This window comes from Maylandia zebra, linkage group LG5 (assembly GCF_041146795.1).
Source record: "Maylandia zebra isolate NMK-2024a linkage group LG5, Mzebra_GT3a, whole genome shotgun sequence".
In the NCBI taxonomy this organism is placed as follows: domain Eukaryota; kingdom Metazoa; phylum Chordata; class Actinopteri; order Cichliformes; family Cichlidae; genus Maylandia; species Maylandia zebra.
Window position 1 is genome coordinate 27,132,416 of NC_135171.1, and position 25,040 is coordinate 27,157,455.

General features: G+C 39.6%; 2 protein-coding genes across 10 annotated transcripts; both read right to left on the bottom strand.

Annotated features, from left to right (window-relative positions):
- Positions 1-1,390: 1,390 nt before the first annotated feature.
- On the bottom strand, positions 1,391-10,271 carry stau1 (staufen double-stranded RNA binding protein 1). Of its 3 annotated transcripts, none has more exons than XM_023154964.3 (15): positions 10,083-10,271; positions 7,250-7,529; positions 6,869-6,990; positions 6,629-6,785; positions 6,364-6,520; positions 6,084-6,255; positions 5,889-5,984; positions 5,528-5,740; positions 5,298-5,441; positions 5,025-5,171; positions 4,855-4,930; positions 4,457-4,776; positions 4,222-4,344; positions 3,617-3,696; positions 1,391-2,194 (listed from the first exon to the last, which is right to left on the bottom strand). In XM_023154964.3, exons 2-15 carry the CDS (start codon positions 7,431-7,433, stop codon positions 2,107-2,109), a joined length of 2,079 nt encoding a protein of 692 aa, XP_023010732.1. In that variant the 5' UTR covers positions 7,434-7,529; positions 10,083-10,271; the 3' UTR covers positions 1,391-2,106. The 3 variants fall into 3 exon arrangements, with proteins under 3 accessions (XP_023010732.1, XP_004548784.1, XP_014268437.1); XM_004548727.5 differs by having other exon boundaries at positions 6,364-6,517; positions 7,250-7,533; XM_014412951.4 differs by having other exon boundaries at positions 7,250-7,533.
- A 168-nt stretch (positions 10,272-10,439) lies between these two features.
- Positions 10,440-25,032, bottom strand: pbrm1l (polybromo 1, like). 7 transcript variants are annotated; one of them, XM_004548729.5, is made up of 30 exons: positions 24,905-25,032; positions 24,435-24,611; positions 24,192-24,289; positions 22,597-22,744; positions 22,291-22,437; positions 21,907-22,023; positions 21,630-21,698; positions 21,435-21,533; positions 21,271-21,356; positions 21,046-21,137; positions 20,743-20,959; positions 20,493-20,634; positions 20,246-20,331; positions 19,831-20,110; positions 19,623-19,728; positions 18,387-19,026; positions 17,727-17,941; positions 17,452-17,634; positions 17,141-17,298; positions 16,823-17,059; positions 16,067-16,212; positions 15,783-15,940; positions 15,280-15,463; positions 14,548-14,755; positions 14,257-14,455; positions 14,004-14,159; positions 13,084-13,245; positions 12,669-12,733; positions 12,171-12,384; positions 10,440-10,840 (listed from the first exon to the last, which is right to left on the bottom strand). In XM_004548729.5, the coding sequence occupies exons 2-30, from the start codon at positions 24,576-24,578 to the stop codon at positions 10,677-10,679; spliced, it is 4,920 nt and encodes a 1,639-aa protein (XP_004548786.2). In that variant the 5' UTR covers positions 24,579-24,611; positions 24,905-25,032; the 3' UTR covers positions 10,440-10,676. The 7 variants fall into 7 exon arrangements, with proteins under 7 accessions (XP_004548786.2, XP_012773988.2, XP_012773987.2 ...); XM_012918534.4 differs by having other exon boundaries at positions 14,088-14,159; positions 17,452-17,637; XM_012918533.4 differs by having other exon boundaries at positions 13,117-13,245; positions 17,452-17,637.
- Positions 25,033-25,040: the final 8 nt, after the last annotated feature.

The window sequence follows — 25,040 nt, forward strand, 5'->3', positions numbered from 1 at the left end:
AGATTAGCAATACTAATCACAGTCACTGGACAAACATTCTCTAATTTTATGCAAGTGAACGAGTATGACTAACGATGAAACATTTCCTGCAGCACAATGTGGTGTTGTAAATGTCTCTGGTCATAATTCCCAGAATGAGCTCTTGTTTGTGCACTCAAGGAAGAACAACTGAAAAGTCTTGGATGAGAAGATTCAGATCATACACGTTTGTTTTTATGAAGCAAATATTTGGTTATAACGCGACAAACGATTGCGTACGATACTGTAAAACTAACCCTGAATTCAATTAGCAGAATCAATATTTATTCAGATATAGATTTACTGTAATGATACCTTCAACCACTGAATGGGACATTAAAGGTGCAATAAAAGCAATTTTAAGTATTTTCTATAAAAATGTTAGCAAGCTATAGCCATGTTTATTGTAACCTCAGTTTCCTGCTCATAGTGTCTTAGTCTTCTGTTGTCGTAGCCCATCTGCTTCAGTGCTCCATGTGCTGTGTATTCAGAGGTGTCTTTGACGCATGCAGAGCGATCCAGCGTTTTCAATGGAGCAAATGTTTCATCAGTCATCCAAGTGACTTCTTCAGTCTCAGCAGCGTACAGGTTGCCGAGAACTTATTTGCACAAGCTTAGTTTCTTGATTTGCATATTAACAATCATGAAACTAAGCCCATGGCTCATTGTTATGCAATGGTGCTAGTTTTGGTCATTATGCAAATGCACTGTTTATAAGGTTTGGGAAACCTGCAGTCAGCTGGGACTCAAGATGTCATTTGGATGAGTGATTAAACGCTCCTCTGACTGAAAACGCTCTGTTGTCATGAACAGAATCAACTTTCAGGCAATATGTTCAGACGTGATCATCTGCATGTGGTTATTTGAGTTACTTCCGCTGGCCTATCAGCTCCGAGAAGTCTGGCCATTTTCACCTGACCTCTGGTATCAAAAAGGCTTTTTCACCCAGAAAACTGCCCCTTACTGGATATTTTCTCTTTTTCAGTAAACAACTTGCTACGAAATAGTTATTTGCTGCAGATGATGTTGACAGTATCATAAACAGTTGAATATTGAGTCAATTTTATGTTCTACCTAAATAAACTGTCCAATCAGGGCATATTAGACAATATATACCCCCTTGATACCAGTTTATGAAATGTTCACTCCGTGCGTGCTTGCTGCAGGGGCTTTATTTACATTTTTTTAAACATCAAAAAAAATGAATCACCAAAATATGCAATCTGCCCAGAGATTCACAAGATTTAGCATATGTGAAGGATATTAAAGAGTTAGTATATCTGTAACAACTCTTAAATTGGCCAACATCAGTGCAAAATCATAATCGAGCACACCTCTATACATTACAAAGAAAGAGACAAAATGGCAAATCTTAGTTTTGTGCATGTAAGCACATTTAATTACCATGGGGAGCAGAAAGAGTAGGGAGAGTTTGACATAAGGGAGGAAAAGGGATTTTCAAGGAAACTGGTGCAACAGGGAAACATCCCTGCCACACACAGATTCGACAAGATCACATTACAACACGCTACATTTAGTCACAGATTCTTCCCAGCCCTACATGGTAATGTTGATAACACTTCACTTGTGGTTGTTGATATAAAGCACTCTAGGAAAATCAGAGGTTCGCCAGCTGCACCCTAGACAAAGATCTAAACCATATTGAGAATATTCTTTAATGAACTACCTCTGCAGGGGACAAAACGTAAAACACTTAAAAACAAGAGTTAGCAGTTCTCACAAAGAGTAAACAAGTTCTATGCAAAATAAAGAGTTCACAGTAAATCACTTCTTCCTTTTTCTCCTCCCCTTATCAAGCACCCCTCCTCCCAATTGATTGGCTAGGATGCAGCTACTTTTTTTTCCCTACAAAGCAACAGAAAAATAATGTGTACAATTAAACAACATCAAGGAGGATAGTCTATTTTTCCTATTAATCTTGTCTAACTGTGAACATTTTGTAACGGTGAATATGAACAGTGATGGTTTAGAGTCTACAGAGTCCAAAGTTTCCTGTAGCCTTCTAAATCTGACTAAGAACACAGTGTCTGAGTTTTCTCTAGTGCTTTTACAACCAAACCTCATAATCTAAACAGTGCCATCCAGGGTCTGTGCCAATGTGCTTGAGTTAGCCTGTTTGATGTGCAAGTCCCCTTCAATTTCTTGTTTGCCACACCTGCGGAAAATAAAAAATTATTAACTTAGCTGAGCTCTCACATAACACTCTTTTTTTTGTCTCCATACACAAGTGTTTATTGAAGTGGAATATATTCACTTCATTTTTAAAAATAACATGGAAGAATTTACATGTGACAATTCTGTGGTGTTTACAGAGCCCCGCATCATTTAACATCTAACAAGATGTGGCGTTTACTTCTTTCTACACCCCTTATAAGCTCAGTAACACAATAAAAGACAGAAACCTCTTTGTGACTTGCATTTGCTGCACAACTAGCAGTTGCGGCACCACTTTCGATCAGAGGGTATCGGCACAGGTTGCCTGATGAGAGGCAACCTGTCTCCAAAAATTTGTGGTGTGATTTTGACTGTGGTCACTCTCAGAGAGATGTATTATTTGTTATTTGTCACCAAAGCCTAATTTAAAAACATAGAAAGATTGCTAACATGTTGCAATCAGAGTCAGTCTGCACCGACTGGACTTAACTACTTGCCAGTTGGTGTATTCTGGTTATACTCTGATCTAAAAGCAAAGTTGCTGAGCGTCTATGTAAGTTTGCATTTAAATCCCCATCCAAGTTATTTCTGCATTTCTATTTCAAATTTATAAGGTTCGGGCTGAATATAGACAGTTAATGTCAATTTCTATGCATGTATAAAGGGATAGAGTTGCAAACATTTTCCATTTTCACCAATTTATCACAGTTAATATTGTATTATCACAGACAGATTGCACGTAATTGCCAGCTTGACCCTGTTCAACTGAAAACTGATCGCAGACTGACTCCATACTCACACACCAAAATTGCTTTGAAGACCGCAGCTGACTAACAAGTGGCTCAAACCTGGTCCTGGGTTTCAAACCAATCATTTCCAAGGTAACAAGGTCACAAGTTCATCACACATAATCTTTGGTTGCATCTCCAACCACTGTTTAGTGTCACTATTAGCATAAAAAAAGCATCAGACGTCCAGATTTTCTTCTTCTTTTTTTTTTGAACCATCCCACACACACTCTTCCTCCTTGAACAATCTAAATACACGAACCCCAAGGATGTATTCTCGTGCCATCTCAAACTTCAACCTCACATCATCTACAATGCAACTCAACTTAATCAGAGAATCAGGTGTGTTATATTGTTAGTCCAATATGTAGATATAGGTAAAGTTCCCTTCTCTATAACACTACACCACCAAAACCTCTTTTCACTCTCATTTTTACTTTTCAGATCTAACAGACATCTATGCAAACTGACATCACTGTATGTGATTCATCAGATTTTGGACAGCTGCATTTGTCTGAAGGTTTTATTTAACTCTTTCCTGACTGGAACAAGAGAAAATGAGGTTTTTAAAGACGTAACAGCAATGAAAATGTAAGTGTTTTACAAGTTGAAAGGCAGTGTTTCTCATAGCTTACCCAGAAACTGGTCCATTTCCTGTCCTTTCGTTTGACTGCTGGTCCAACTCTGAGAGCAACTTCAATATGTTCAGTGCAGCCTAAAAAAATAAGCAACAGTATGCGTTATCTGAGCTGTAACCTGAAAAGTATGAGTCTTGGAAGTCTTACTGTCTTGGAAGAAGCAACAAAAAGGAATGGGAGTGCATGAAGCAGCTGGCTTATACAGCCCCTATTTTGGAAACGGCTGGCCTAAAGCCTTTGTAATGTGTCATCATGACATTAACAGCAATCGTGTGCCTTTTGGTCACACTTGCACGACTCCACACAAGATTTATTCCAAATCCTCTTCATGGAAAGTTGCTGGGATAAAGTTAGGAATTATTAAACGTGTTTTTCTGTTAGTAGCAAGGGCTCGGGACTTGCACACTGAGAAAGAAACCCGTATTACCTTTGAAAGCTCCCTCTTCCACTCACGAAATAAATATTTAACAAATGATTATTATACATCAACAGCTGACTATACCCCCCATCACTGAAAATATATTTCCCTGATCACTATTGTGGCTCACTCACAAAGGGCGTCAATGAGTGTTAAATCTGTAGTTTCTGAAATAAATACTCACCATATCATGACAGGATTCTACATCTTTCCCAATCCCATGACTGATGAGCGGTGGCTGGGAGGAGCAGTTAATCAGTGACACAAACTCATTCTTATTGTTTTTGGGAAAATCCTTGTATTCCACCTGCAAGCAGATGATACATTTTAAATTATTTATACTAATTTGTACCATAAAAAACAATTTATACAATTCAAACTGAATAATTAAGCTCATGAAAGTCAAACCCATTGTTTACCTGTAGACCCTGCACAGATGCCAGATAGCCGAGCTGTTCCGAGGGCCTGGTTAGGGGGCCGTGGGGCAGTTGATTCATGTTATTTTTAGTCTTCAGGATAGTCTCTGCAGTCAGTGATGTCCCAGCATAAAGCAGCTCGTTGGCAATCATGGCAGTGATCGTGGTCTTGCCTGGGTTGGGTATACTTCGACTGTAGTCCTTGGCCTGGGATCCTTGGCAGGCCCCAACTGCTTGTGCCACCTCAGGCATCATGGGCAGGATCCCTGCAGGCAGCTGCTGGTGGCTCAGGTAAGGCAGGCGGAAGTCCTCCTCCTTGGAACCTTTTGAACAAAAGGCTCCAAGGTTAATGATTTTCTTCATGATTGTTAATAGTTTTTTATTTTCCCATCAAGTCTTACCCAGTGTCCCCTCCTCTACAGAACCAGGTTCGTAGAAGGTCACTTTGCGCCCATCACCTGGCTTTTTCACTGGGGTCTAAATATAACAACAATTTTACTATATAAATATAATATAAACATTGGCCACCTAACTTATTTATGAGACTTTCCTGAGAAGGTCTAAGCAGTACCTTTTCATCAGTTTTGAGTGCCGGTTTTGGGGGTTGAGGCTGAGGCACTTTATACCCCAAGAGCTCCAGCATTTTCTCTGCTGCGTTCCTCTTGGCCACCTTCTTGCTGGGTCCCATTCCCTCTGCAGACTGCCCACACACAGTAACCTGGACCAGAATAAACAGATGGAAAAGATGAATGAAATGAGAAATTAACAAGCGGAGACAGAGGAAAGCAGAGACAGATGTTGCATAAGTGCTGCTGCCAGCATGCCTCGGCTGCAGCTGACTCACCTGCATGACAAACTCCCTGCGCCGTGGCAGCCCTCTCTCTGTCACCATGCTATACTCCGGCTCCTTCTCCTTCTTGGCCTGCTGGATCTGAGCCAAGCGGCTGATGGGATTCATTCCCTGTCCATATTCTGGACTGGTCTGCAGCTGTTGGCACGACAGGTTAATGATTGCTTAAGGAAGCCGTTAGGTGTGTAATCACTATCCCAACTCTAGTATAAAACTTGCACTACCTTGATGATAGATTTGGTTTTCTTTTTGATGCGGGGCTGCGTCTTTTCTACACTGGGTATATGGGGTAGTCTCTTCAACTCTCCCAGCACAGCTGCTGCTGCTAGCTTCTTTGCAATCTTTTTACTTTTTCCCTCGCCCTCTCCTGTGAACTCGCCAACTGTAACACGCACTACAAAAGTCTTCATGTGTGGAGGGCCCTCTTCTTTTAAAACCTGAAAAGCAAAAGTGGAAACACCTGATGTAGGGGAGCATTTATTCTATTAAACTCAATAGATTATGGGCAGAAGGAACATGCAGTGGAGTACAAATTGGTGAATGACATAAATCCCCCCCTAAATGATAAATAAAATCCATTTAAACCTCAAAGCTGACAGGTAAGTTGCGTTTAAGTGCAATTTCAAAGACTTGACTGATTTCTGATTTGTTCAGGTTCTCCTCCTCGGGCTCTCCATTCACCTGTCAAAAAAGAGGACATGTTTTAAAAAAAACAAAACAAACAACAACGACAAAAAAAACCCAGTATCACAGATGCCGAGTGTGGGCTTCTTTCCTCACCACTGGCAACTGTTGCAGTATTGGCTCCTTCTGCAGTACTTTCAAGGCCTTGGCAGCAGCATCGTGTTTGGCTAACTGCCGCGTTCGTCCTTTCCCAAAAAACTGCTGGCCTCCAATAGAAAGCTCCACATGATATATCATTGGTCCCACAGGAGGAAATGGGTAGTAGTACCTGGATGACAATTGAAGTTAAATACAACCCATTTCCCCCCCATTTCCTCAAAAAAAGAGAGAGAGACAATAAGATTTCTGCTCAGATTTCTAAATGATGCAAACTCACTGTTGCATAGAGCGCTGGTAAGGCCCTGGAGCCCGCACATTGTAGTTGAAGTTTGGTGGTCTCATCCCCGTATATGCGTCGATGGGTTTATAGAGAGGCTTTTTACCAAGTTTGATGCATAGTGCACTCAGCTCTGTAATATGCGTCATGCCATCTGCTTTGAGATAAACAAAAAAAACCAAAAATGAATTCACTGCTTCTATTTTACAAGGTGTTAGCAACAATTAGAAAAGAGAATACAATAAAACCAGTGGGAAGAGCGTACCTTGGTGCTTTCCTGTGCTGCGGGGTGTCCTCACAGTGGGTTTAGGGAGTGTAGTCTCAGCGAGGGCTGATGCAGCAGCGGAATGCTGAGCTTTCTTGATACTGGTCCCCTCTGCCTCCCAATGCTGATCTCCCAGCGTGAGCCTCACTGAGAAAATCTAAAATTGATTCTCCATCATTAGCACAAAGTTGCAGCAGAACAGGACAACCGTAATAATAAAATGATGTGAGCAACTCGTACCTTTGAGTGAGCTGGCCCTTGCTCACAAAGCAGCTTATATTCAGGTTGAATCTTGTTAAAACGGGCTAACTCATTCACCAAACACATAGGGGTCTTCTCTTTAGGGTTTGCCATGTTAGATACTGTTTATGGAAAAGAAAGATCCAAAATTCTCTTTATAACTATCTACAGGAACCATCATAAAGTCTCACAATCTCATACACATACTATCTGGCAAAAGCATTCCAGGTTCTAACAAATTTTTTAACAAAACATTGCAATAAAAGGGGTGTGAGATGCATAATGTGATCATAAAAACTAAACAATAAATCCCAAACTAATTAATTTAAATGCCATCACCGATAAGTAAGCTTTTTGACCAAACAAAATCAGAAAACCTACCTGTGGTGCTATTGTAGGGAGTGGCTGACCCTGCGGGGAGAGCGGAGCTCCTGATGGGCTGGCTGGCGCTCTCTGACGGTAGGGTGCCTGAGGCACAAGGGATGCTGTAGCTAGGCTGTGGCTGCAGGGGGGCAGAAGCAGCGGGCATGGGGCTAGCTGGACACTGAAACTGGAGCTGAGACATCCTCGCTGCTATAGCTAAGTTAACAGTAAGATGAGGTCAAGAATATAAATTTACAGTGGGGGAGGACTGCTGATTGAGGTGATCTGAATGTAGGGTCTACCTGGAAAAAGAGGACATAAGTTTTCAAATAATAAATAACTAGAATATAAGAAAATCTTCATTTTGAAAAAATAAAGCAGCATCAAAACCTTCACAAGAGCAGAAATCCTAGAAGTCAAAGATAAAAGGTGTCAATTGCAGGACTGTTAAACAAAGACTTACAAAGACAATTTACTTACAAGTGCAACAAAAACAGATAAGGGAACCAAGAGTAGCACCGTCCAGCAGTCAATCAGCACTGCTGTACACTAAGCTTAAGTCAACCTAATATTATCAGCTACACTAAAAAAGTAAACAGCACTATGTGAATTTACTATTTATTTTTCTGCATTTTGCAGTTGCCAAAAACAAAATGTTCTTTCTAGCACATTCAATCAGTCAGGAATGCAATGAAGAAAGCCTGGCTTTTTTACAAAACAATTTTTCTTTTTATTCAAGATGTAGAAGAATGTGTTTTCTTTTGATTCAAACTAATGTTTCAATACAGTCCACAGATCTCAAATGTAATGGTAGTGCATTCCATAGTTTGAAGCTGCAACTTTGAAAGCACAGTCTCTCTTTTTTTTAGTCTGGCAATAGGTGTCGAGCAGAAAGACTTGAATTATCTGCACGTTATATAAGGACGAAAGAGTTCACGAATGTAAGCAGGCATTTGATAATGCACATCTCTGAAAGTGATCGCCAAGATTAAAAAAGCAGGATCGCACAAGACTATTAATACTTTCCCCATAAAGACATCATTTGAAAACTTTCCCTGTACCATTAATGACAAGTTTTGAATCTCTGTATATATCAATAAAGATGTGATCTTGGGGCCTTAAGAATAGTTTCGGTAGCTGCCCAGGTAGAGACCACCTGCACTGACTTCTGCCAAACACGCACAGTCATTTTGTTCCATAAGTACGCCTGAAATATGACACAAACTGCTCAGTTCAGAAGAGCTTCAATGGTTACTTCCAGTAATAACTAAAATGTAATCAGCAGCCATGCAGTGCTTTGTGGCATCATTAAAGTCATGAAGGATAGATATTTTTGGAACATTGTGAAGTGAAGAAAAAGAAATTTACAATCAAATATCATCTGCATAACAATATGAAACCCATTTAAGGTGGTTTAAGGGTATAAATACATTTCATTGTAAGTAACAGACATTTGACAGCATAGCATGAAAAAAAAAAATCACTCTGGTAGTTAAATACAAATTTTGTGTTCATTTGAGCACTACAGACAATTTGCCAATTTAAAGAAAAGCAGGACAGAAACAGTAATATGTGTTGGTCCCAGCACAGGTCACCCAGTTTGTCTATACTGGGGAGATAACTTTATCAATCAGCCTATAAGAACAGTGTTGTGCCCAAAACGGATTAACAGCCTTTGCCAAAAAGCGATTGGCTGTATTTAAACTGCTAAAAATAACTTGTTGGCCTATACTGTGTAAAACATATGTCAAATGTATCCCTCATGAATGATATCAAGTTATCTTGAGCCACAAACAACATTCCTATCACATGGTAGAATCAGTTTATGGCTATTATATATCCATTTTTAACAAGTTAAAAAGTTTCATTGACAAAACAAAAATGGCTTTTTAAGAGTAATCTGGCCAAGAGGACACCAGAAACTTCAAGAAATATAAAAATAGTTATTTAAAGGTATTTTAAATGGCCAAAAAGGACTGGAAACATGGGAAACAAAAACGCATGGAATCACTGGAAATCACTTTTTGTGCCAAAAAGTGATAATCTGCCAAGTGACCAAGGGAACACTGTAGCCATATAGTGCCTATAATAATACAGCACAGTAATGTTTATTAACAGCATTTTCGCTGCCTTGATCTCACAGTAAGGATGCTGCTGATAAAAACTCAAATCACTTTTTGTTCTCATTCAAACCACAGCTGGGAGGGTCCGTGCTGTCAAAGGGGCCCTGGGAGCCTTCACTAACTGTGATAGAGCAGAACCACCATTTACATGCAACGACTGTAACCTGCATCTCATGCTAAGCATGGTTAAATACAAAAATAATACTAATAATAACTAATTTGTTTAAGAAAAAATGTTTACTATTAGCTCGATTTACAACACGAAAAACTCAGGCTAGGTGGTTAGCTGATACAGCCGCTTGCAAACAACCACGATTACTGTCTGGTAGGCTTTCTGGACCTGTATATTCGTCAATGATTTGACTAGCTGTGAGCAGCACAAGCTACTGGCAGATAATTCCTAATTAAAATCAGGCCGCCGGGTGGATGTACAAGCTTTACAGGGGAAACATGCTCGCTAACTAGCATATTCGCTACGAAAGGCAGGGGTGGACATGATAGGACAATCTTTGCAAAAAAACAAGACTCGTTGCTGAACAGGTGCTGAGAACAGCAAGACAACGCCCACAACTCACTGACAACAGCACTTGACATGTGTTTATTAAATTAATACATCAGAAAAAAGGGGAGGAAACATCTTGTGTTTAATTCAAAGCGAGTCTGGGAGCACCCGGTATCACCGCTAGCTAGCTAACGCCGACAAAGTCTGAGCACAAAGTAAAGCTCACCTCGTCGCTCCTTCTGTGCGGTTTTTAGTTACTCCATATGACACGCTGATTTACGGTCGTTTGCTTTTGTTAATGGCCAGTTTGGAGAATCACAGTGCGTTATTTTGATATCGAAATGCGAGCGGTGAGGAGGTGGACATTGGGAAGACAGGGCAAACACTAAAGAGAATGGCACTATCTCGCTTCACTCTGCAGGAAGTGACATCGACTAGGAGGAAGTACTTCCACGATCTCAAATATTATCATTCAGGACCGAGAGGCTTGTGAAGCACAAAGGAGTAAAACAAACATGTTGAGGTCAATCACATTTAAAAAAAAAACAAACAAACACCATCAACAAAAAGAGGACACAGTCTATTTGGGGTATTGACAAATTTATTTGCACCAATAAGCCAAAAATCACAGGTTTAGCAGAACTATTCATCCAAATGGTATAAAAAAAAATGAAATGCAGCACACAATTAACTGTTAGCTAATAAATATAAAATTGCTCATGATTCACTATAAAATATTACTTCTAGGGTCTACAAGCTAAACTCTGTGACTTGAGGATAAGAGCAGTGACTGAGCAGAGCGGTCTGTAAGTTCAACAGGTTACAGGTTGTGAGCCTGACAGATGTTCAGAGAGTCTCTTAACATCAGGTCACGCAGACGCCACAGTGCATCCACCATGGTGGTGTGGGCTCCTTTGCTCTTCAGCCAGTGAGCTGGCAGCCGACTCTCTTGTTCTTTGGTCAGGTGAGAATCTCGCCTTTGCGCTGTTAATGGAAACGCATATTTCTCCTTAAGTGTGATTATTCAAAAGGCAAATAATGTTCACTATTGCCTTTGAAAGCAAACAAAAACAAAGATATGCACACACTCAAACTGGTAAACATGCTGGGAAATGACAATTTGGGCTTAATGCAAAAATTAAGGCAACACAGTCAACATTTTAGAAATATATTCCTATCATGTAAGGCCAGCATCACATATGGGGGGAAAAAAGTATTGTGTAAGCTCCTGCTTGAATGCCTCAGAGCTAATTAGGCTGATTGGAAGGAGGTCAGCAACATGACTGGCTCTAAAATAAGCTCCCCATAGAGGTCAAATCTTTGAAAGGTGGAACAATTCATAATATCATCAATGTAAAAAAAAAAAAAAAAGGATTTGTGGATTTCATCATCTACAGTGCATCAGAAGCTATCATTTAGCTATTTCCCCTAAATGTACCCATGAAAGGGTTGATACTGGTAGCATGTAATCATTTACAATTACTGATAAGCAGAAATATCACTTATCAGTAAATAGCACTGGAGAGTAGCTGATTTTTTTTTCTTGGTTGAAAGAACTTTATAAAAGTTATACTATAGTAAAAATATGAATAGGTTAAACATACAATACAAAATGAAAGCATTTGTATGAGAGTATTAACATATTAAAAGTGTGCCATTTAAGTGTGTTGGTCAATAAGACAGGAAAAAAAACTGCTCGGTTAATTAAATGTTGCCCATTTGAACCCATATGAAGGAAAGCTGGCAGCAATGTAGGACTGAGAGAAGTTACCATACTTATAATCACAACTCTTCTCATTAAGACATGACTGAGTCTGATAATTATAATTGAACTTTTAATTTAAATATTGTTTTTACTGTGTGTCTTTCCCCACTCTCTCTCCCCTCTTGATTTCATACATGTTGACCTCTAATCAGGAACCTAACCTAAGTTACCATGGCGCTCTACCCCGGTAGGAGGTGATCCACCTTCGTTGCACTGAAAACCCAGTGTCAACCCTCAAGTTTCTCAGACAAGCCGAAATCCTGCTTTGTATTACAGGAATCTGGTCCTCTCAGTTTTCCAACCTCTTACAGAGGGGTGTTATTATGTTGCTTTAATTTTTGTGACAATGACTTAGACATAATTTTAACATAAGAAAAAAAAAACTTCAGAGCAAAATGCAGTCTTTACAGTTGTTGCAATAACTCTTCAGAGCTTAAAAATACAAAAATGTTAAAAAAAAAAGAAAAAAAAAAGACAAAGCAACTGAAAAAAAAAAAAAAGCAGTGATGGAGCGTTTTCTAGAAATAAAAGTAAAAACAAAGAACCTACCTTTGAGTGCTTGGTCCCACTTGCTAACAGTGCTGGAGTCTGAATTTAAGCCCTCTATGTACTTCAGGTAGGCCTCTGAGTGAAGCACTCTCTGAGTCTTTGGTGGTGGAGCCACAAACATGGGAGTGGTGGGCTGCAAATGTGAGGGTTGGCCTAACTGTCCTTGTCCAGGGTAGGGTGGAGGAGCATGCTGTCCTGGGCTAAACATCCCAGGCTAAGGTCACACAATGACAACATTTTGTTAGTATGTAGATGATACATAGAATGCATAATTTAAATTATCATTTTGATTATCATTATTTGCAAACAAAAAAAAAAAAAAAAAAAAAATAGGCCTATATATACACTTGCTAGTAAAACTGAAGCAGGTGATGTCTGATTATGCAGGAAACAAAACAAAATCCATATTTTCTTGAACAGTTAAAAACACCAATATAAACTATATAGAAATATGAAATAACACCTATACAGCCAGGGTTTTTCTGCACTCAGGCTCACCTGCTGAATAAAGTTTCCTTGTGCAGGACTTCCCGCCATGCCATTCATACCAGTGCCCATCATCCCTGTTGTAAATGAAAATATTTAGCTTGTGTGCATTTTGTAACTGTGGTAAACTCTTGTTTTTGTTCATTTTATGTTAAGCTTTATAATGACTCATGGAAATGTTAGTTTTTTTAACTACCAGTTGAACGTTAGTGGTTTGGTATCAGTTTTGCATGCATTCCATGTGTGAATTTCATATATTTGTTTGTATATTTTAAGTGTGAAATGTGAGAGCACTTTAGAAGAGACTGCTTTGACTGCTCAGTGTGTAGATCAGGCTTTGCAGCCTGTGGACCAGGTAAACCCCCTCCAGCAGGAGAGACACGACTGGATGTGACTGAGCAGGTGCGGCTAGGACAGTGGCCCTTACCCTGATGAGGCATGCCAGGGTACCCGGGCATACCTTGCTGGAGATGGTGAGGAGGCAGGTGAGGACCCCCTGTAGGGTGAGGTGGCATTGGGGCCACACTCAGCAAACCCTCATGGGGGCCCTGCATTGGCATGTAAGGTGGACCGTAAGCTCCCATCATGCCTTTGGGGAAAGTGTGAGGAGAGGACAACATATCCATGCATAAGTGACATGCAGCTGACACCAAAATAACATGCACTACTACTGCACACAGTGGCCCCTTTCACACAAGTACCTTAAACCACAAGGGCTGTTAATTTAAAAGTTTTCGCATGTCTGCAGACTTTCTACCATTCATGCAACTACATTTTTTCCTCATTTGTGAGCTCCGAACGGCAAAGATGACCGTATGGGAGATAAAATTCCACCACTGTGTGAAATGTTGTTGTTAGCATGGGAATTCCTGAGATAAGATCACAGTGACCTTAGACCACTGAAATCTAGTCAGCTCATTCTTGCACTGATTACATTTCCAAAAAAAGAAATGTTGGCCTCCAGCCGCACATGGTCATCGGCAAAGATAAATAGACACAGTTGATGGTTGATATTGAAGGTTTCGTGTGAAAGGGGCAGACAATACATATGGGTTTGAGAATGTTAGCAAAACAAGCATGAATGGGAAATGAAATATTAACAAAAGGCATTCATAGTTAAAAAAAATAATATTCATGCAATTCACGTCATGCAATATAAAATATGAAGGTTGATGACAAAACTACAAACAAATAGCAGCAAATAAAGAGGAAAAACTGCAATAACAACATCGTTTTGAGATAAACTTCTTTTCAAGTGTTAGAAAATTACAGGATTACTGTCTTTAATTCAGTCCAGCCTCATTTTTCCTGCTGTCAAACACTCGTGCTGTCTCTGAGAGGGGTTACCTGACACAGGTGTCATGGTCTGGTTTATCATTCCCATAGTGCTAGGCGAAGGTACCACCCCCATCAGTGCCCCTACAGGGGTACCTGCTCTTGGGGAAGCTTGCTTCTGAGGTGGCCTCTCACGCTCTTGCTGTTCCACTATTTTGGCTGCACGCTCTGAAACATCCAAAGATGTGATTTTATTTTTTTTTGGTTTTGCTAGCACAAGTTCAAATAGATTCATATTTGTATTCATTTAATTATTTTATCTGACCTTCATACTCTGCCTTCTTGGAAGCTTCGAGGTTCCTCCACTCGGTGCCTACCAGTCGACTCAGCTCCCCGAAGGAAAAGTCTGGGTGACGAGCTTTTATCACTGCTCTCATTTCACTGCTGAAGAGGATATAACCACTCATGTTGATCTTTCTCTTGGCCCCTTCCTTCTTTGACAAGCCTTTAACCTTAGGAGTGGTCTAAATGGAAAAGCAAAGACACAAGTTTATATATATAAAAAAAAAACATCAACATTTTCAAACAAGGAACAGATGGTTTAAAAAAATTAGACCTGCGAGGGTGTGTATGGCATGACATCCATGTCGTTTGTAAGTGGGGTTTGCATCTGAGGCAAAGAAGGTGTCTCTGGAGCTTCCTCATCCTCATCCATGTCTTCCATGTCATCATCTGCATCCTCCATATCTGCCAGTTTAACCTCAAGCTCATCTATCTTCTTGTCCAAAATTGGTGATGCTTCCTTCTGTGGCACTATTAATTTTCTACATGGAATAAAATAAGCAGACATCATAGCACCTCAGTGCTAATCGTTAAATTTAAATCAGAATCATAGAGAGCATAAAAGATGGCTGTGGCTTCAGGTCTGAAAAGAGAAGCCCATGTGCCTCAAAGCTAACGTTCTACTCAATTCCCAGCAGGGGGCAACTTCACCAGTGCAGTTTCAGGTCATCCTGAGTAAAACATAAAGTCCATTATGATCGTTATTCGTGTCAGAAACGAGAATCAGCCAATGAGATCAGACCGCCCCTCACTCATCAGCTCCAGTTTTACAAGAACAGCTTTACTGAATGGGGCAAAATAGAGTAAGTTCAATCCCCACACAGTGCTCAGAGGTTTGGTTAGTTTTAAAGTTGATCCAAAAGGTTGGACTGTTTTCTAAATATAGGTGTAGTCAGTTAATTTCAATATCAAGCACAAAAAAAAGCTTATTGGCAACTTCCTGTTGGCTACATCCATCCTTTATACCATCTATGATCCTAATAAGTGCTCTGTTTAACCAACAGACCTGAAGTAGAAGATCTCATCCTCGACCACTTTGGAAGAGTACGAGAAGCGTTTCAGACCCTTGAACTTTTTCATCATCTTCTCACTCTCAATGTAACGGCTCTCGCACAGCAGTACATCGTCTTCTGAAAGCTCGGTGGGTCTGCATGACAGGTAGTCCTTAAAGGAAGACACTACACATTTGCCTGGAGAGCAGACAGGCAGAATAAAAGATTAGAAAAGACTGCTGATGAAAAACTTGTTCTGAGGTGACTCAAATGTTTAAAATTATAGCTTTAATGTTCATTTAAACATTAATACACGAAATGGCCTTCTGGGAAATGCACTTTTGTCTGTCTTATCTAAACCTATTTCTCAAGTCTATGAGGTTGCCATTTAACCAATTTGTTTTCTGCTAGAAAAACAAAATTATTTTTTTCTTTAGTGCACAATTCATTTAAATGCATTACACGAGGAGTAAATGAGCTGACTCAAGAAATCTTTGGTAAGTTTTCAAAATCATACCTATGACACAAGTCATGGGCAGCGTCTCCTCCAAATGACTCAGAAACACCTCCCTCTTGTAAAACATCTTCGTGGGCTCGTGCTCCGTTTCCTCAGGGTGAATGAAGATGGGTCCAAAGAAGAATGTAGTTCCATTCTGTAGCCACAGCTTCTCTATCCTATAGCCCAGCACAGGAAGTCATGTTACTAACAGCTAATAACTCCATCTTATCTAAACACCCCCAATCAACACATAAGGCCCTATTTCAAAAGGTGTCAATGTAGCATAATATATGTCAACCAACCTGGCAACCCTAGGTTTTGATAATCCATGAGACTGAATGTAAACACAGTCTCCCACTTTAAACCACATGTTTTTGTAGCATAACTGTTCATAGTACTGGCAGCCGGGCTCAGCTCCACTCATCTCCGTAGGGACATCCTCTCTCTCCTAAACGAACACAGACAGAGGATTCAGGTGTTTATTATATGGAAAACAATCAACAGGCTCCTTATCAGTGTGCTAATAGTTTATGAGTTCATGCTTTCAAATTAACGCCAACTGTTTCGTTTTTTTGGAGTAGTGAACATAGGGCGGGGCAGGTAAAGCTGGGCTGGCTTCCTCCGAGGACTAAGTTTTTATATCTATTATTGCATTTATATAGTGCCTTTCGAGACCCTCAAAGCACTTAACAATTCCACTATTCATTCACTCTCACATTCACACAATGGTGGAGGGAAGCTACAGTTGTAGCCACAGCTGCCTTGGAGCAGACTGACAGAAGCAAGGCTGCCATATCGCTCCATCGGCCATCGGTGTCTTGCCCAAGGACACAACGACCAAGATAGACAGAGCTGGGGATCGAACCGGCAACCTTCTGGTTACAAGATGAGCTTCCCAACCCCCTGAACCACGGTCACCCTGATAAATATATCTATATAGATATATTTGAAATATATCTATAGAGATATATCTATAGAGATATATCTCTATAGATATATATTCTTCTAAAAGCAACATTATATATGTTCAAAGCCTAGAATATACAATCTCACCTTACCTTCTCTACAAAGCCATTGACTGTATATGCCACCGGTTTTTCCTGGTCAGGCTTCACAAACATTGAGGCTACACGAACAACAGGAAGAGGCGCCTCCCGAGGGACTAATTTAAAGGAACTCTCCGGCATAGCCCAAATCTTGATCTTTTTGAAAAACTTGTTCCTGGCAGTGTAGCGGGATTCACACACATAAACGTCCTCAGGTCTGAAGCCCTCGGGTTGCATTCTGAAATAATCCTACAGAAAGATTCGTAATTAGACAATGGACTTTTGGCGGCTTAAATTAAACCATTTTCAATATGTGGTTCACTTTCTCACCTTCACAAAAATGACCACACATTTGCCCAAAACCTTACTGATGGACACTTTGTTGTAGTAGTCACTCTTGAAGACTTCTTTTTCCAGAAACTTGCGTGTGGCCAAGTGAAAGGTTTCACTGGGTCTGTAGAACCAGCAGCCATAGAGCCACTTCTCACCTGCATATATAAAACACAATCTATTTTTAGCAAAATATACTGACTAAATGGAAACAAAATCAAGATGTTGAATCAGCTAACTTGCAGAAACAGAAGTATTTAAAATCATGATGTAATTCTATAATTCTTCCTATAATTTTCAAGTTAGGCTACCTGCTTCATCCTCCCAAAGACGTTCTATACAGACAATGTGGGGCTGGAGGTTTGGTTCTGACGGCTCCACATAGACGAAGTCCCCCACGTGGTAGGTACTGTTTTCAAATCTGCAGTCTTGACTGTACACATGCTCTGGCTTTGACTGCCACGCCTCTCCCGCCAGGTCCTCGGGCTTCTCGTCTTCTTAAGGTGAGAAACATGTCATGATTCAATGCCACAACCACATTTAATATTCTTCACACCTCCTGCATGTCTTCTATAAGTTTACACACCTTGGTTTTCATCCTCATCCTTCTTTTGTTTGTCCTCTTCAATCTCTTTGGGAATTTTCTCCCTCTTTTCCTGGTCTACGTCACTGTGGAGGTGTTTTAACGTGTAGTTGAGTGCAACGGACAGTAAAATCTCGCCATTCTTGCACAGCTCATCCCTGATTTTGATGAAAAACTGTTGTAGCTCCACTGCATCCTCAAATATCTCAGAGTCAGTCCTGTCAACATGAAAAACATTCATCATAAGAAAACACTGGCACACATTTGAGTTGTATCACCTAGTGTAGCAAAGCAAGTAAAAACAGGACTCATTTATTAGGAAGAGCCACATATTTAACAATAAACATTGATTTGCTTACAATAAAATTGATTACATTTAATGCATATACATTTTTTTTATTTCTCCTGAAGAGCAGCACACAAACAAAATGTTTGATCTTTACAAAATGGAAAATATAACAAAGGCAATGTTTCAAGGTAAAAATGTTCTAACCACTTAGCATTGTCAGACATTTATTTATGTTGTGAACACCCATTTTCATTTGCCATTTCTCTGGTTTTTGAAGCCTTGGTGAACCGCTCAAAGCAAATGCACTTTACTTCAATGGATAAACAATTAAAGAAAAAAAAATAATACACCAAGCTCATAATAATTTCCCATACCTGTGTAACCTTCTTGCCTTCTCTAGCACTTCAAACGTGTGTTCCTGGAAGACATCGAGTCTCCTGTAGCGACCGCGCTCCACATTCATTCTGATGACATCAAAATTAAGCGGCGGCTTTTCAGGGGCAGCTGGATCAACAGCAGGAATCTCAGCCAGTGAGTCACTATAGCAGCGACCCTCTTCATCCTGGTGACCCATCACGGATACAAACAGGTTCCTGATCAGTTCTCGCACCAGAAGACCCACAGCTGGAGGGCCAAACTCCTCCCCTCCCTCTTGCTGTTTCCGTGTCTCCAACAACACTCGGTGCAACACTAAAGCATCCCGATAAATCAGAGACTCAGGCTCGTTGTATATGCAGGCATTATTGAACATCAAAGCAAAGTCCTCCACCAGGGCGTCGACATCTTGGTAACGGCCTGCAGCCATGTGGCTTCGCACACGTTCCATGTCGATTGGTCTCTTGATTGTAGCGTAGTAGTCAGGCAACTCGGCACGAGAGGGTAGACGGAGGAAGATTGTGCTTAGGCGTCGACCTCGGCGGTCAGTGAAGTTTCGCACAGCATCATACAGCTCATTTAACCTCTGCTGAAGAGGGGTGAGGTATTTGGACTTCTTTGGAGAAACACCACTCTTTCCTTATCATAAAAAATGTATGTTAGTTTTAAAAAGCTTTTAAAAGAAGAAAAAAAATGCGAAACAGAAGCTAAAAAGAGCCAGAAAACAAAAGAGCAATACAGCTCAAACTGTCCGAAATACTTAAAAATGCCTTTCTTGTTCTTTTTTTTAAAATTGATTTTTGAACATTTTTGCGCTATTAGATAGTCACAGCAGATACAGACAAGATGCAGGAGAATAATATGCAGCTACAGTCCGACTGGCTGGGAAATGAAACAACTCGTTACTAATGGCATTTGTTCACATACTGTGCAAGTCCAACCACTAAGCCATGTAACTTTCCAGCCAGCCCTGATTTCCACAGCTGCTGTTTTAAGCGAGACAGGCAGCGCTTTGGCTGATAATAATTTAAGAGGAACAACTATATAGTAGGTTACACCCCCCCCCAAAAAAGTGCAAAGAAGTAGTTCAACAAATTAATTAATTTTTGAAAATTAAAGACTAACCAATTAGTGAAAAACGGGTCAAGGACACACAGACCTCAGTGTTATTACATGGTAATATTTTACAAGTGCAGAAGTATTTTCAACCAACATGCACAAGCATTCCCACTTACTTAGTTTCAGTTTGGGAGATCCCACATCCTCCTCCTCAGGTGGAGGACCCATCTCCTTGCGCTTATCTTTCAGTATCTTTTCCAAAATGTCAGCATCATTATATACCTACATAAACCAGAAATTGGGGAGTCAGAAGACTTAAAATCGTTATAAATTTGACTATAAGAAAAATTTAAGTTTTATCACAGAAGGAGTCAAAGTCCCAACCTGAGATCCCTCTTCGTTGTAATGCCGGGCATTGCGGAACATTAGCTTCATGTCTTCCATCAGAGCTTCCTCTGTGGCATAGCGCTCATTGCGAATGTTATGTTCAATTGTTTTCAGGTCCATCGGTTCAAGGATGACGTTATAGTAGTCAGGGTAATCCTTCTTGGATGGTTTAACCATAAAGAGATCACACAGACGTCGATTTGTGCCTGCCTCCCTGGCCTCGGTCACGGCAGCATAAAAGGCTTTCATTCGGTTCTTTTTCACATTTTTTTTGTGGCTGGACAAAAATTAAAAATAGATAAAAGTATGACAACACTGAGACATTGAGAAAACATAAACAAATTATAAACAACGTTTGCAATTTTAATACTTTATATTTCAAAAGCATTAGTAGCAATAGAAATAATAATACCTTTTTCTCTTAACGCTCCCTGCATCAGAAGACAGAATGCTGTCCCCATCTTCGTCATCTCTCCTTAGAAGTTCCCTCTTTTTTGCCTACACAGAACAGGCAGATGGGTACATTGCCTTGCCTATTATTATCCATTATCTACAGTCTGCTTCAAATATTGTGCTTTTATAATGTGCTCTTTGACTTTTAAATGTACAGGTAAAACTGTTTTAAGCACAACCTGACAGAATGATTGACAAGGTGCTACCTGCATGATCTGCTGAAGCCTGAAAGCCCGTTTATAGATGCTTGAGTTAGGCATGTTGTAGCGCTTTGCATTCTCAAACATCAGATTGAGGTCAGCCTCAATTTGTTCCACGCTTTCATACTCGCCATTCTTCATCTTTGCCCTAAGAAGGAGAAAGAAAAAACTTTTTTTAAACTCCCCCCAGGAATGTAATTTGGTGGGAAAAGGGTTCATTTTTAAATACCATATGGTATGAATATCTGGTTCTTGCCTGATTTGCTGGAGAGAAGTGGGTTGTTTTATCTGCTGATAATAGTCAGGGTATTCCCTGCGAGAGGGCAGCTGCTGAAAGGGTTCAGAGAACATCTGGCCCTGGTTATTTCTGGCACCCCTCACAGCTTCGTACAGTTGGAAGATTGGGTTGCTCATCTCCATACTTGAACTCTGACTCTCAGCTTCTGACTCTCCCTCATCATAGCATACAGAACCTGCAAACATCGACAACACAAAGTGTTACTTTTTTCTGCACAGCCACAAAGTAAATTTGTCTGCTACATGAACTGATAAGAATTACCTGAGAGCACAGGATCGTCCTCACTCTCAGAGCCATACTGTAGAGCTACGCTGACACCAGAAATTCGATCTCCCTGACCAGACCTGCGATTTCTAAATAGTAACACAAGATACACAATTCACCATATATATCTTAAAGGTATGAGATTTTTCTGTTGGTATAACAAGCATATTTAATTTGACACAAAGACAACACTAAGAGCAATGTTATACTGTTGTTTAATACCTGATACGAAGACTAGATTTAGTAGGTTCTGCGTGCTCAAGCTCTGTCTTACGTTGGATGAAGACTTTCTTTATGGTGTTGGCGTCCTATAGAATAAAAGAGCAATTGTTAATATTCAGAGTATTAAAACTCATAAAGAAGAAAACTGAGAAAAGGACTTTTACCTTAAAAACCTGAGATCCTGGCTCATTGTAAGTTTTAGCATTTTTGGTCATCAGTTCAACATCCTTGGCCATAGCATTGACATTTTTATAGTATCCAATCTATGCAAATTAAATTACATTTTGATGGTTAGAAATGCAACACACTGAAGCTGTAAAATTAACAAATGGTTAAAGGTCAGGAAGCAAAATGACTACCTGTATTCTTTGAGCGATTGTTCTCAGATCTATCGGCTCCTTTATAATGGCATAGTAGTCTGGGTAATGCTAAAAAAGAAAGAACAATTCTATAACGGACTGGAGTTGGTACACAAAACCACAAACACAGGAAAACAACTGGACTTTACACTCCTAAAGTGGCTTGAATAAAAAAAACCTATATGTAAGAAAATCGCAAAGTGAAGCTTTGTTCAACCTGTCTTATATTATTATGCTTTGTGTGAAGAACAGTTAATCAATTTCAAGTGCAACTTACCACTTTGGAAGGCAATTTCTGGAACAGTTCACTGACCAGACGCCCTGAGGGATCAGCATGTGAGACTATAGCCTCCAAAAGTTGCTCCAGCACTTCCTTCAAACTTCCAGCTGAAGTCTAAAAGACAAATATGTATAAATAAGTTCTGACCCCACACAGTGGTGCTATTTCTTCATAATACAAAGGCAATATCCTGAAACAGATTTTAATATTTTTAAATTCAATAAAGAAATATGAACCCTTTCTTATTATTGAGCTAATAATAATTGACAAAACAAATTTCCCACGTGTGGGACTAATAAAGGTTATCTTATCTTATCTTATCTTAATAACTGGCAATCATACACACAGGGCAACTCAGTCTTACATGTAATGAGGACTTACCTCCTCTTCAGTTGCCATTCCTGGGTTATCCATATCATCACCATCTTCATCATCCTCATCTCTGTCTCCAGGTTGCACAAACTCATTCCTTGTTTGAAAATACACTTCCCAAAGCTTGCATGCAGCTTGATACTCCTCACTGTCCCTCTGAATCATTAAACATGAGGCAAAATAAACAATCACATAAGGTTTACATTAGGAGATGCATACCTAAGTAAAAGCTTATATAATGAAGCTGAAGTAATAGTGTATTTATTATAACCTTAGAGGCTACCTGTAGGAAAAAAGAAAGCACTGTCGTTCTACCTTGTAGAATGATCTGGCATTGTTGAACAGGAGCTGAAAATCTGCAGTAAGCTGCTCAACATCATTATAATCCTCAGACTTCAGTTTATACTGAATCTTCGTCATATCAATTGGCTGGGACACCACTTCATAATAATCAGGCTGATTCCTGAAAAAGAAAAAAAACAGGCTAATTGAAACACTTTCACATTATCCAACATTATTGAGTATGTTCAATAAACATTATTCATTCATTTTACAAAAGTGTGAAAACATTTCTTTTTTTTCCTGCATATTTGTCACATTAACACATTTCACATCAATTTAATTTTAAAAATAGGCATAATAACATAAAATAAATATATAATAATCAGAGTAAATACAAAATTCAGTTTTTACATGAAAATGTCATTTATTAGGGGAAAAAACTGTCCAAACCCATCTCTGGCCCTGTGTGTGAATCAAGAAATTATGGGGAGAAATTTGGCTCAAAAGGGTTGCAAATGCCAATCAAATAATCCACAAGCATAACTAATTCTTGCAAATGTGCACAACGAGTACAATGATCAGTATTTATTCAGGTTTGAATGTATGAATGTGTATAATTGTTTTACATGTGGTCAGAGTGCTTTGTATTTGTGTGTGGATTAAAACACATGTTTGTGAGTCCTCAAACGTTACACACAAATCATTGTACACATTTGTAAATCTTAGTTTATGCTTGTGGATCATATTTTAGGCACTTTTGAGGTAAATTTCTCTCCATAAGTAGTCAATCAAACTGAACCAAATTGAGTAGGAAAAGATGTCAAAAACCAACATTTCATGCCACAAACTAAACAAACAGATGAAAAACAAAGTCATTGACATCTATCAGTCTGAAAAGAGTTACAAAAGCATTTCTAAGGTTTTGATAATCTAGCAAACAACAGTGAGAGTCATTATCCACAAATGGCAGAAACTTGGAAGAGCATTGAACCTTCCCCGGAGTTGCTGACCTACCAATATTACTTAGAGAAACAACTCGTCCAGGAAGTCACAAGTTCATGATGACTTCATGATTCAACAATAAAAAAGAGACTACAAAAATGGGAGAATTCCAAGCTGGAAATCATTGCTGTATAAAAAGAACATAAAGGCTCACATTTACCAAAAAACATCTTGACAATCCCCGAGACGTTTGGGAACACTTGATTGCGTTTCCCACAGCTTGCAGCTAACCGTTGCTGCCAAGGGTGGCACAACCAGGTTTTAATTATTTTTTTTTACAATATTAAAAGTTTAATTCGTGTTTTAACAAAGGGTGACCAGTTATTTTTTTCTAACCTTCTTCCCCATAATAAATGAAATCTTCATTTTTTTTTATTTACTCAGGCTTTCTTTACCTAATATTAAATATCAAACAATGTAATTGTGACAGATATTTAAAAAGAATAAAACAACAAAGGGGTAAATACTTTTTTCATAGCAATGTCCATTATTCCATATATTCAGTACACATTTTGTGTGTTTGTCTTTTGCAGCTTCTAAACATTACTATGTAGGGAAGCTTTAGCTTTTCTGCAAAGATTACCTTAACTCCTCTTCAGTATTGTAATATCAAACAGATACAGTACCTCCTCTTTGGCACCCTTTGGAAGACTTCACTAAGCTGCCTCCCTTGATCATCCTTGTAGTCTCTGATAGTGTTGAACAATTCATGGCATACAGCAATCTAAGAGGGGGTGGGAAAGCATTTAAAACTCCAATATACTTTTACTATGGTTTCAAAGGCACGTACAGATCACATCGGCCTTGCTAAAGTCAGGTCATGTAAAATATACACACACACACACACACACACACACAGGCGCATTTACCGTATCCACAGGAGGGACATTGGAGACTCTTTTTCTTTTTCTGCCACTTCCAGGAGTAGAGGAAGAGACATCATCGAGGTCTCCCCCTCCGCTCACACTGCTGGAGGGAGAAGTAGCTCGTCTCCGCTTGGAGCTCGCTGACATCGCTGGCTGGTTAAACAACAGGCTAGCCCACGGCTACAAAAACAGAGAAAGAAATAATAACGCCACTGTAAATTTATTTTCAATCAACTTAGTATAAAGAGGACAGTCGGTTTTTTATTCATTTATAAAGTCTAAAATGGAAAGTAGTACTTAATCAGATAACGTTAGCGTCGCTTGGATGTATGAAACAAAGCAAACAAACGAGCGGCAGTTAGCATGCTACTGCAACACGAGTAAATTAAAAACGATAAAGTTCTCCCCCAATAAAATACGCGCAAGCTGGGGGGAAAATAACAAATAATTTAAATTTCAAAAACAAGTCTTACCAAAATCTCAGAAAAGTTAGCCGTAATTCCCTGAGCAAAAATGTTTAGCGGCTAACCGGCTAGCCAGTGTTGTTTGAAAACTCCTGCCCGGATGTTGAGGTTGTGTTTGGAAGGCAGAGGCAAAAGTGCCAACCGA

What these genes read in the sequence shown, in the direction of transcription:
- pbrm1l (XM_004548728.5), bottom strand. Translation starts at nt 24,578, where the DNA reads ATGTCAGCGAGCTCCAAGCGGAGACGAGCTACTTCTCCCTCCAGCAGT. An exon ending in ATCTCCCAAACTGAAACTAA is followed by an intron (nt 19,027 to 19,622) that starts GTAAGTGGGAAT and finishes TTTTATGATAAG; the next exon opens with GAAAGAGTGGTGTTTCTCCA. An exon ending in AAGGCAAGAAGGTTACACAG is followed by an intron (nt 17,942 to 18,386) that starts GTATGGGAAATT and finishes TCATGTTGACAG; the next exon opens with GACTGACTCTGAGATATTTG.
- stau1 (XM_023154964.3), bottom strand. Translation starts at nt 7,433, where the DNA reads ATGTCTCAGCTCCAGTTTCAGTGTCCAGCTAGCCCCATGCCCGCTGCT. An exon ending in TGTAGAGGAGGGGACACTGG is followed by an intron (nt 4,777 to 4,854) that starts GTAAGACTTGAT and finishes TTTGTTCAAAAG; the next exon opens with GTTCCAAGGAGGAGGACTTC. An exon ending in CATCTGTGCAGGGTCTACAG is followed by an intron (nt 4,345 to 4,456) that starts GTAAACAATGGG and finishes ATCTGCTTGCAG; the next exon opens with GTGGAATACAAGGATTTTCC.